Source organism: Phoca vitulina, unplaced genomic scaffold, assembly GCF_004348235.1.
Source record: "Phoca vitulina isolate PV1807 unplaced genomic scaffold, GSC_HSeal_1.0 scaffold2, whole genome shotgun sequence".
Taxonomy (NCBI): domain Eukaryota; kingdom Metazoa; phylum Chordata; class Mammalia; order Carnivora; family Phocidae; genus Phoca; species Phoca vitulina.
In genome coordinates this window covers 7,683,790-7,695,943 of record NW_022589705.1, presented here as the reverse complement: position 1 = coordinate 7,695,943, position 12,154 = coordinate 7,683,790, and the positions used below count along the sequence as shown (strand labels likewise).

Below are 12,154 nucleotides of genomic sequence, written 5' to 3'. Positions count from 1 at the left end.
TGTGGGCTGGATTCCACTTCAGCCTTGTAAAGATGCCAGGAAGCATCAAGGTGAATTTTTAAAGCCTATTTAAATATTTAGACTCATGACTAATTTCAGTGAAATCTCTGCTATATCTAACAAACTGCTTGCTAGAAGTGAGATGGAATTTCAAGTTTATGGCTTCCTCACTTACTAGCTACAATCCAACTACCTTGGATTGACAAATTATTAATCTCTCTGCCTGTTTCTGTCTTAGGCAAGTGAGGATTGTAAAAGTATTTGCCTCATAAGGTAGTGTGTGGATTTAGGCAGTTAATATGTATAAAGTGCATAGAGGAGTGCCTGACCACCAATCATCATCATTAACATAATTTGGAGATGGATTTTTCTTCCCCAAAGCTAGATTGCTTTTTTTAGGAAGACCGTATCTCTATTGAGGATATGGTCAACCTCAGTTCTAATATAGAAGCTCACTATCTTGACTTGTGAAATCAATCTTCTTTTATCTACTGCTAAAGTATAATGCAGTACATTACAATATTATATATTACAATATGTTATGCAGTATGTTACTTTAAAAAGTATATATTTTTTCAAAAATATATACAGTGTAGTCCATTACAATAAAAGTATAAGATAATCACTAAAAGGGATGAAAGAACTCTTTAATATTGCTGTGGAATGATCTACCCAGATGTATTCTTAAGTGAAAAGACTAAGGGCAAATTAGTGTGTAAATTATTCTACCATTTTTGTAAAAATTTGCTGGTGCATGCATAAAATATCTGGCAGGCTGCACAAGAAATGTATTTTCATTTGTTGCTTTTGGGGAGGGAAATCATATGACTGACAGGATGGGAGATTTAAACTTTATTTCTTTTTATACTTTTTGATTATTGAACCATGTGAATATATTCCCTAGTTAGTTAAAAAAAACCCCTCATATAAATGAAGAAAAAGTTAAAATAGCTATTTTAAAATCTAGGTATTTATTCATGCTTTGTAAACATTTCTTCTTTTTGTGTGTACTATTCAAATTCACATTTGATAGGGCTTTTAGATTATGTTTTAGTTTAGTTTTTTTTTTCTCTACGTCTCTTTTCCAACACTAAATTAAGAATGATCTTTTGTCCTCCATTAGGGATCTGAGTCATAATCGGTTGTCTAACTGGAACATCAGCTTGGAATCTCAAACATTACAAGAAGTGTAAGTTATTTTTATTTGTTTAAATTAAACTCTTAGGGTGGATTTGATGAGTTATGAATTTGAGGATGTTTAATCCAGAAATGCTGTCAAAAAATTGACGGAAAAAATTGAAAAGACATTGTTTAAAAACCTAAACTGTTGTCTTTGGCTTTGCTACTGTTACAGACTCCCCGGGCATTGCGCCATTAGGTTGGTGATTAGTTGCAAACTGTGTAGAAATATTATTCTATCTACTTTCTTGGGATCAAAAGTAAGATTTTTTTCCCCCTTTTCAGAGTAAATAATTTTGCTTGTTTTTTGCCAGTTTCAGCCAATGAAATTCTCTGTTGTGTAAATTTTTTTACGTCTTGACTTGTCTAAGATACAAGCATCATGTCTAAAGCAGAGTAACGTGGGGGTACCTGGGTGGTTAAGTGTCTGACTCTTGATCTCAGGTAGCTATCATTATCTATCCCCAGCATGGAGCCTACTTAAAAAAAAAAAATAAGATTTACGTGAAATGAGTGTTTTTTGTATTGTCTGTAATGTGGTGGTTAATATAGTTCAATTTTCCACTTCACTGAAGTTTTTCCTTTAATACTGAGATGTATTAGTATGTATTTTTTGGAGGCAATTTTCTAAAATACTACTAGTATCAGTTACTGCATTGTGATGTTTTCAGAGGCACAACTATTGAGGCCTGTTTGCCTGTATGCTAAAACGCCAGAACCTTCAGATTTATTTTTCTTTTTAACTTCTTGCTGACAGGGGTAACTTCTTCATGCTCTCATTGTCCTTGAATTCCCTCTGTCTCTGCTCCAAATTGACTGGTTTTGATCTGCTGTGCACTGAATAAATAAATTGACAAGCTTATTTGGCTAAAAGAGTAGACACCGAAGAAAGTGGGAAATGCGTGAGCTTTATGACATGGACTTTGTAACTTTGGCTGGTTTCTGGGAGGCCTTTTACTTCTGGTTTCTGTAGTCTAGGTTATTGAGGTTGTTTAGTGATTGAAAACCAGGTTAATGAAATGTGATTATATTAGATTTGCTACTAAAACATTGGAGACATTATGTTTAAAGAGCTGCTAGGATCAGAGGGTGACATGTCATGTCATCTGTAAAATTAATGATAAGCTCCATCTCTCAGGCAGATTCATCTGTTGGATTCAAACAACCCTAACTTTGAATAACTTAAAAAATATGTGTGTGTGTGTATTTTAAAAATTTACTTGATTTATAATTTTTTATCTTATTTACTATAAATGTATAAGGAGATATGGATAGGTTAATTATTTCTTCTTTAAGAAGGACTGAAATTAGCTGTCAGAAAGCAAACTATTCAAGAACATTGCTGAGATTAAAGATACTTGATGTGCAAAATAGTGATATCAATCATAGATCTACATCATGAAAAAACATTTCTTATTAGAATCTTTAATTTCTCAGTATAATGCATTTAGTCTAATTCATTCTGAGTCATCTGCCTTTTTCAAATTTGGCATCTATCCTAAAGAATAATTATTAGCCAGAAACCAGAACTCAAGAGGCAACATTTCCCCCTCTAAACTTTGAAATCTGTTTTTCCCCTTTGCCTAGGAAAATGAATTATAATGAGCTAACAGAAATCCCATATTTTGGAGAACCAACCTCTAATATTACTCTACTCTCACTGTAAGTAAATCAGATTTCATATCTTTTAAATTATGAATAGTACAGTTTTTAAATTTTTGTTTTTGGTACCCTTATTGTTGATCCTAATTATTTAACATCCTCATGGCCTGGGGTGGGTCTCTGGCAGTAGCTTCATTACAGTCTTTTTTTTTTTAGAGTCCATAATATAATCCCAGAAATAAACGCAGAAGCGTTTCAGTTTTACCCTGCCCTCGAGAATTTAGATCTCAGTTCAAATACAATATCAGAAATCAAGACATCTTCATTTCCTCGAATGCAGCTTAAATACCTGTAAGTAGTTTAAACTAGATTTATTTTAAAGTGCATGTTTATTTATTGATACTTATCTTCCCAGAAATCTCTGTTATTTATTGTGATTTTGATATGCTTATGAGAAACAAATCTGGGGTCAGTTTTTTGGGTTGTTTTTTCTCTCCTATTGTCAGAAAATATTAAGTATCCAGGGTAATTTTTGAGGTTTAATTCTCGGTGTGTTTTACTAACAGTTTTGTAAAACGTAAATAGGATTGGTTTGTTAAAACAGTGGCTTATCCTATATAATGATAATCAGCATGTGTGCTAGTGTTTTACAAAGCATATTCATACTTACTGTTTGAACCTAAATGAAGTAGGTATTATCCTTATTTTGTAGTTGAAGAAACAGAGCAGTTTAATGATTTGTAAAGTTGGGTATAGTTGCTAAGTGGTAGAGCTGGGCTCACTCATAGCCTTTGGGGTAGCTGTCAGGTGGTAGAATATTTTGTTTCACTAAATTTTTTTGTTATCTTGTTCATTTTAGAAATTTGAGTAATAATAGGATAACCATCTTGGAGGCTGGTTGCTTTGATAATTTATCCAGTTCCTTACTAGTGGTAAAGTTAAACAGGAACAGAATCAGCATGATTCCACCCAAGATTTTCAAGCTACCTCACCTCCAGTTCTTGTGAGTAACTAAATAGATGGATTTTAAGAAGATTGTTTTTTCTTTTAAATTATTTTAATTATTATTAGAGCAAATCGGCAAATGTCTGACTGGAAAACTACTTTTGTTAAAGGGAACTTAAAAGAAATAGGATTAAAGTGGTGGAAGGTCTGACATTCCAAGGGCTTGACTCCTTAAGATCTTTGAAGATGCAGCGGAATGGTATTAGCAGACTTAAGGATGGAGCTTTTTTTGGCTTGGATAACATGGAAGAATTGTAAGTACTATGAACTAGAATAGAATATTGTTAGAAAAGGGGTCTGCCTGGGACTTGTTAGTGCCAAACAGCTAGGGTAGTTGATTTAATTATATGCAAGTACATTAGTTCTTTCTCCCTTCTCTGATGTGAAATAAGTGTATACAAAGCTCTTTAAGCTTTGTTATCAAACTGGTATTTTTTTCATCATTCTTACAAACATTTTGTGTAGGGGCGCCTGGGTGGCTCAGTTAATCATCTGACTCTTGATCTCAGGGTCGTGAGTTCAAGCCCTACGTTGGGCCTCACACTGGGCATGGAGCCTACTTAAAAAACAAAACAAAACATTTTGTCTAAAAAGCTTATATTTTCTTAATGTTTGGAGCTGATGAAAATTATCAGGATTTACCTCAAACAGGTACATCAAACTTCTTAGTGTGTTGATTTTATAGATCTGATGTTTTAGACAGTCTTACTACCTTCTAGCAATAAATTTTAAGTAGAATATAAATACTTACTGGATAGAATTTGTTGGCTCACTTGTATTGAGTGAAAGTATATGCCTCTCTGAGCAAGACCTCATGAAGAGTTTTGGAATCTTCTCGTTGCAATGCCTTGTTTGGAAGCCTATTTTCTCCTTTCTTTCTCTAATTCTGCAGAGAACTGGAGCATAATAACCTTACAGAAGTGAACAAGGGGTGGTTGTATGGCTTGCGAATGTTACAACAGCTCTCTGTGAGCCAGAACGCTGTTGAAAGAATCAGCGCTGATGCATGGGAGTTCTGCCAAAGACTATCTGAACTGTGAGTGTTGGCTGGCATTTCCGTGGCGGCTGGGAGACCAGAGTAGGTTGGAATAAATCACTCTCATAGCCAATAATGAGATCTAACATCCCTCTTTATTAGAAGTTTGTTGAAAACTCTAAATTTAACATGTAAATAGAATGAGAATAGGAAAGTTGAATTAAAATACAATGAATTCCTTACCTTCCATGTTTCCTGTTTTTAGTGATTTGTCCTATAACCACTTGACCCGCTTGGATGAATCTGCCTTTGTGGGTCTGAGCTTACTGGAGAGACTGAATTTAGGGGACAACAGAGTCACTCACATTGCTGATGGTGTATTTAGGTTTCTTTCCAATCTTCAGACACTGTAAGTACATCTGTCCTTTTTTTTGCTGATTTTTTAAAAACAGTAAAGTAAATAGGGGCACCTGAGTGCTCAGTTGGTTAAGTGTCTAACCTCGGCTCTGCTCATGACCTCAGGGTCCTGGGATCGAGCCCTGCATTGGGCGTCCCGCTCAGCAGGGAGTCTGCTTGTCCCTCTGCCCCTCCCCTCGCTCGTGCTCTCTCTCTCTCTCAAATAAATAAATACAATCTTTAAAAAAAAAAATAGTAAAGCAAATTAAAACAGCTAATCAAGCTACACATTTATGTTTATGTTAATATTTTGCCGTTCTTCTTCTGTCTTATACTTTGGGGCAAGACAGTCTTATTTGTCTCTATCCCTGTACATAAATCTTACTTATCTTTAGCCAGTTCAGTTTGTACTTTAATTCTGAATTTAATCAAATAAACAAAGCATCTCTTACTGTGCCAGTTACTGTGGAATAAAACACAGTTGCTAGTCAAGAATGCATATTTTCTTGTTCCTCTGACCTTGAACTACTATCAGAAAACCGCTGCTTCTCATTCAGCAGGATACAGGATGTGTAGTGGGAGCAGCTCTGGCAGGAGCGCTGTTCATTGTTGCTAATTTGCTGCATGACTTAGAACAAAAAAGACATATATTTATCAATGATCTGATGTGTGTTAGGTGCTTTCAGAATGCTAGGATATTATTGCTCTTTTCCATATCAGGAGGCTGAGGTTCAGAGAGATTAAAATGATTGTTTAAAGTTACACAACTTGTATTCCCAGCTGGTCTTTCATCCAAGTACTAACCAGGCCTGACCCTGTTTAAGTTTCAGAGATCAGACAAAATCGGGCACATTCAGGATAAAGTCACACAGCTTGTAAATGTTTGAGCCAGAAGTAGGTCTGTTTGACGCCAAAGCTCATGTGCTGCTTACCATACTGCCAGATGAACAGGATCCCTTAACCTTCCCTGGGTGTCATTTTGCGTGTGTCTTCCCCCAGCAGAGGATGCATATAGGAGTAAATGGGTCGTCCCCCAGCAGAGGATGCATATAGGAGTAAATGGGTCTTCCCCCAGCAGAGGATGCATATAGGAGTAAATGGTTGCTACAGGCAATATCAACTCTCAAATTCTGGGGTCCTGTAAGTTGGATGTTTTACCCTTGTCATGAAACATAATTGAAGAAGTATTTTAATGAAATACAGTGATTTCAAACATAGAGCAGAATAAGAGAAGAAGGCTAGTTAGTAGAATTTGTAGATTCTTTTTTTTTTTTTTTTTTGAGAGAGAGAGAGAGAGAGAGAGAGAGAGCATGAGCAGGGGCAGCAGCAGAGGGAGAAGGAGAAGCAGGCTTCCCGCTGAGCAAGGAGCCCGATGCGGGGCTCGATCCCAGGACCCTGGGATCATGACCCGAGCTGAAGGCAGACGATTAACCGACTGAGCCACCCAGGTGCCCCTAGAATTTGTAGATTCTTAAGGGTCCTGAATAGGGGACTTTTTGGTCATCAGGCTCAGAGTTGATAAATGGTCTCAGAAAAGAGGCAGGCTCCCAACTTTGGGACCGAGCCATCAGTGAGAAAGAAAGCATGATAATTTTGTGAAGGTATGTATACCTGCACAAGTGTGTGTGTGATTTTTTTTTTTTTTAACTTAATGAGGTAGTCTTCCTTCAGATTTGGCCTTGAAAAATTAAAAGTGATTTTTTTTTCTCTTTTTTCTACATTATTAGAAACCTAGAACAGTTCAAACCCAGGAATTTATATCAAATGCAGCTGCAGCCTTTTGGCAGTTCAAAGAATGGCAAGCAGTTTCTTTCAGTATACCACAGATTATTACTTTTAGTATTAACGTTTAGGAAAGTAATTGCAGAAATTAATGATGGTCTAATGCCACAGAGATGGTTAAGGTAGAATTAGGATAAGATCTGAAAAATTCTGGCTTTAGGCCAATACTCCTGCTAGAATATATACTACTTAACTCCTGTTGGTCAGTGAGTTTTATTTATGCTATACTCTGGAGGAGGGGGAAAAGTCTTGGAATGTTGAGTTGTTTCAATGTTTATTCCTTAGTAAAAGGAAATGAACCTGTTAGCTTTCACTTCAAGTAAAGATACAGGTAAAGGGGAAGAGTGATCTCTTATCTCTTTACTGTTACATAACCTAAAATATTAATAAAGAAAAGAGCTTTGTGTTTTATTATGAGATGACTTAAGCAAAAGTGATTAAATATCTATAACTGATACTTCTTCCAGCAGGACACTGTGTGGTGCAACTGCATTTCCTCTGAGAATGCAGCAGTGGATTTTAAAAGATCCATACTTTTCCTTTTAAAAATAACAGAGTGATCACTCTAGTGCATGGGTGTATCGGTCTTGCTTCCCAGGGGGGTGTGTTTAATTGCTGTCAAACTGAAGCTTTATACTGACATTATTCTTTGTTAGCCATTTTAGGTTTCAGGGCCCACGGGAAGGCTTGGGTCACCCAGAAATCCCATTAGTATAAAATCACATTTGTAAGCCATATCCCTTGCGTCTTGAAATCCCGCTTTTTGCAGGACCATGACTATAATTTTTAATATGCTAACAAAATTAGGGGCTATTAAGTAGGAAGATTAATACTCTTAGCAGGTTACTTAATTTATTTATCAAGGCCAGCTTAATCCTTTGCTTATGAGAATCAGTTCTTATTTGCTTTTATTGCAGATACTCTTTAAAAAGAAGAATCGAATCATCTTCATAAATAACTCTTAAAATAAGGATGAAAATTAGCATGCCATACCAGGATGATATCCTGTGCTATCATGGTCATTTTAACTAACATAACCTATCTTTCTCTGACATTTTTGTAGAAACTTAAGAAACAATGAAATTTCATGGGCCATAGAAGATGCTAGTGAAGCTTTTGCTGGACTCACAAGTCTCACTAAATTGTATGTATTTATAATATTTTTGTATGCCTATATAGGTGTATTTTCAAGAACCAATTGTAAATGTGATTGGATTATGTCTTTTTGCTATGGCTGGAAAGTCACCCTTTTGACTCACCCACTAAAGGAGGAAGCTTTTTGTTCATTAAGTTTTTTGTTTATCAGTGGCTTTAAATTTTTTTAATTTATTTAGTGGTGGGATACTTTCTATTGAAAGGGCTTTCCTATGGGTACTCAAAGAGGTTATTCGTAGAACTAGAATTTCTATTCACGTAAAAGAAATGCACTGAGAAACCAGAGTTGAACCAGTATTCTTTTTAATCATATGAGATTTATGGACAATTTATCTAGAAAGAGAGGAATTCTCTCAAGTAAGATGTTAGATCTTCTCACCTGAGAATTTCTCCAAAGCTTCACACTTGTCTGAATTTCTTTGACCTGATCTTTTGCTAAGAAGGGAGAGATTGGGACTCTAATCCAGTTTCTCATATGAAATCTAGCAGTGCATCATGGGTCCGCATGGCTGTTCATAGGCACCTTGTTGAGCTCCAGCCTCTTAATAGAGGCCTTCATTCTGTGCTTTGCATTGGTTGGTAATAAAGGTTCACAGCTTTCTTAAAAAATCCATGTTAAACTTATTTTCACTTTTTATAGGTAAATGTTTGATTTAATGAATTAAATTTTGCTTAGTGGAGAGCTTTATTAGAAAGGTCTGTTTGTATTGCAGAATCTTACAAGGAAATCAAATTAAGTCAATTACAAAGAAAGCATTCATTGGTCTTGAATCCCTTGAGCATCTGTAAGTATTTTGCATCCATTTTGCTCAGTATATAAATAATCTTTGCTATTAGCAGAGGTTCTCATGACCATTTAAAGTGTTTATATATTTAATTGTAGAAATGGTGACCGGTAATGTTTCATTTCTCTTCATTTCAGCGATTTGAACAACAATGCTATAATGTCTATCCAAGAAAATGCTTTTTCTCAGACTCGCTTGAAAGAACTGTACGTAACTTAAGTTTTTTTTTTGTCACCAGTCATTAGATCATTATCCATGCTTGTGCTTAAAGTGTGATGAATGTGACCCATGTGTTTCCAAAAACACACAGTATAGGCAGGAAAAAAAAGAAATGTTAATATTCAGTTATTTTAGTGGCTGGATATAATTTTAAAATAACCCAAGATTGAAAAGCCTAGAGTTTGTGGCACCAAGACCCTCTGTTTTGCCTGTGCTTACAGTTAAAGAGACCTTAGCATGGCTCCTTGTGCTTTAAGTATATCCTGTTCCTTTTTTTCCCCCTGTTTATTTTTGGATTATTGGAAAAATGTGTTCCCAGTCTCCTTAGGTGGGAACCTTAGGGTGGATTACAGTTAAGGTATTAGGTAATTTGTTGGAGATAATTTAGCAGTTTCAGTATCATCAGAGGGAATGTCTCTAATCTGTTTTTTCAAATTACTAAAATGGTCAAACACTGTTAAATAGTTGTATTAGAAAAACACATATTCATGATTTTTAAAAAATTGCTGTTACTGTTTTAGAGATTTCCCAGGGGGAGGGGTGGTTAGTTGGGCATTGGTATTAATTTTATACTCTGGTGATTTGAATATTGAGCCAGTGTTAAGAATCAGTGGACTAAAACAGTTGGTCTCGCCTTGCTTAAAAGCCACTCAAAGGACGGACTGTGGACCAGAACTGGTTCATGACGAGATAAGGATAGAAATTCATAGTAAGCATTTAGAAACTTTTAGAACAATTTGACATTACTGTGACACTTCTGTTGAATTTTATAGAAGTATTAATCTACAACAGACTGGAAATTATAAAACTGGTCCTTCATCACAAGTAGTTTGAGATGCACTAGAAGTTTGTGAGTTCAAACTGCCTAGATTTCAAATTTCTGCTCCATTCTTTACAGCTATGTGACATTGGGGAAATTTAGTCTAAGACTCAATTTCCCTTCTCAAAATGGAAGTTGTACCTCCTTCAGAGTTATGTGAGGATAAAACTAGATAATTTGTTTATTCAAGAAATATTTATTATCCTCTGCTATGTAAGGTACTGTCCTAGATGCTAAAAACACAGTAGTGAACAAGACAAAATCTTTATCCTCATAGCATATTACAATAAATTCTAGTAATGAAGTCAAAGAATAAATTAGTAGGTATATAATATCTCATCAGGTGATAAGAATTCTGGAGGAAAATAAAGGTGGGTCCCAGGTATGGAGAGTGACTGGGATTGCTATTTTGGATAAAGTAGTGAGGGAAGGCTTTTTTTTTTGAAGATAATAGCATTTGAGTCTGGACCTTAGTGGCAAACCATTGAATACTGGGTGAAGAGCATTCCAGGCACAGAAAACAACAAGTGAAAAGGCCCTGAGGTAGGAGCTTGCTTCTTATGCTTGAAGGACAGCGAAGACATCAGTGTGGCTGGAAGAGAGCAAGAGGAAAAGGGATTAGGAGGTGAGGTCAGAGAGTTAAGCAGGAACCAGACCACCTAGGACCTAATGAGTCATGAGGACTTTGGATTTTTTTTTTTCCTCTAAATACATTAGGAAACTTTGGAAGGTTTTGAGAAGATGCTCAGCACAGAGGCTGGCACATAGCAAAAGTTGAATAACTAATATTAATAAAATAAAAGTGTTACGGGAATCAGTTATTTTCTGCCAGACTTTTAAGTGGCTCTTTTTTTTTTTTTTTGGGTCAAGATATTTTGAGTTATTTCTCCTAGGCTTAACTTTTTTTAAAATTTAAATTCAACTAATTAACATAAAATAATGTATTATTGGTTTCAGAGGTTCAGGTTAGTGATTCATCAGTCTTATATAATACGTAGTGCTCATTACATTACATGCCCTCCTTAATGCCCAGCACCCAGCTACCCCATACCCCTCCCCTCCAGCAACCCTCAGTTTAACTTTTAGGGGCACAACTTAGTGCATATCAGTATTACCCTTTTTTTGCCCATGATAATCTGAGGGCCACCAATAAAGTTTTAACGCTTATTAGAAGAGCTAAGTGTAAATGTAATTTAGCTAGTAGGTGAAAGCAAATAGTATAGTTTCAGTCTTCAGTCATTTGGTAATTTGAGAATTGGTTTGAACAAACTGCTAATGGAGGAAACTCTAACACACCATTTTTAATGAGAAATTGTGATTGCTTTTGGTTTACTTTAAATCAAAGTCATATTTACAATACTGTTATTACATCAAGATTTATTAAAATATATCCTTATGCGTTCTGGTATCCTTCACAGTGCTTTTCATAAATATTGGGGGGGAGATGGGAAAGTCGTATGTAAATTAAAAAATATTTTGCATTAAACTTAAATAATCATGGTAGAAACATTAGAAAACATATAGTTAAAGCAAGAAGGAGAGCAAGTCCCCAGATCCCCACTACTCAGAGACAACCACTCTTAATATTTTGGTGTATATCTGTCCACACACTTTTTGAGAGAATGCAGGGTATTCTATGAGGTCCTTGGGGGCAGATTGGTTAGCATGTGAGGATAGAAAGATGCAAAAGAAACAGAACTAAAGGGAAGTAATGTGAATTCAGTGGTATCTGTGTCCAGGCACTGTGCTAAAGGCTTTATTTAAATTTTTTTGAGGTAGGCATTCTCAAACCCATTTTCCAGAAATAGAAACTGAGATTTTGGAGACATTAAGTATTTTGCCTAAGGTAAGTAGCAGAATTAGGATTAAGTCCAGGTCTCATGAGTCCAGCTTATACCTAAGACAGCATAAATCAGACCACATCACTCCTCTATTCTTAACCTTCCAATGGCTTCCTTCACACACATGGAGAAAATACTTCAAGTTCTCTTCTTAGTTTGTAAAGCATCTGCATGGCCTGGTCTTCCCTGCCCAGCTCCTTGACCTCGTTCCTGTCACTGTCCCCTCCCTCATGTCCCCTCCCTCAGTGTGCTCTAGCCTCAGTGGCCTCCTTGCTTTTCCTCAAGCACACTGGGCATGTCTGCCTCAAGGCCTTTGCATACAGTTTCCTATGTATGCGACACTCTTACCTCAGGTCTTTGTGGGATTTGCTCTCTCGCTTCTTTCAGGTCTTTG

At 36.0% G+C, this 12,154-nt stretch overlaps 1 protein-coding gene across 7 annotated transcripts in view; it reads left to right on the top strand.

Moving 5' to 3' along the window:
- Positions 1-12,154, top strand: part of LRIG2 (leucine rich repeats and immunoglobulin like domains 2) — an 83,286-nt gene that overhangs the window by 29,142 nt on the left and 41,990 nt on the right. For all 7 annotated transcript variants that reach the window (XR_004301380.1, XR_004301381.1, XM_032421268.1 and 4 more), the window contains 10 exons: positions 1,124-1,189; positions 2,767-2,841; positions 2,998-3,132; positions 3,641-3,784; positions 3,897-4,040; positions 4,679-4,822; positions 5,028-5,171; positions 8,004-8,084; positions 8,809-8,880; positions 9,018-9,086. Coding sequence is in view for 5 of the 7 variants with exons in the window: in XM_032421268.1 (XP_032277159.1) it covers positions 1,124-1,189; positions 2,767-2,841; positions 2,998-3,132; positions 3,641-3,784; positions 3,897-4,040; positions 4,679-4,822; positions 5,028-5,171; positions 8,004-8,084; positions 8,809-8,880; positions 9,018-9,086 (1,074 nt within the window). In the remaining 2 variants the exon portion in view is untranslated. The remainder of the gene's footprint in view (positions 1-1,123; positions 1,190-2,766; positions 2,842-2,997; positions 3,133-3,640; positions 3,785-3,896; positions 4,041-4,678; positions 4,823-5,027; positions 5,172-8,003; positions 8,085-8,808; positions 8,881-9,017; positions 9,087-12,154) is intronic.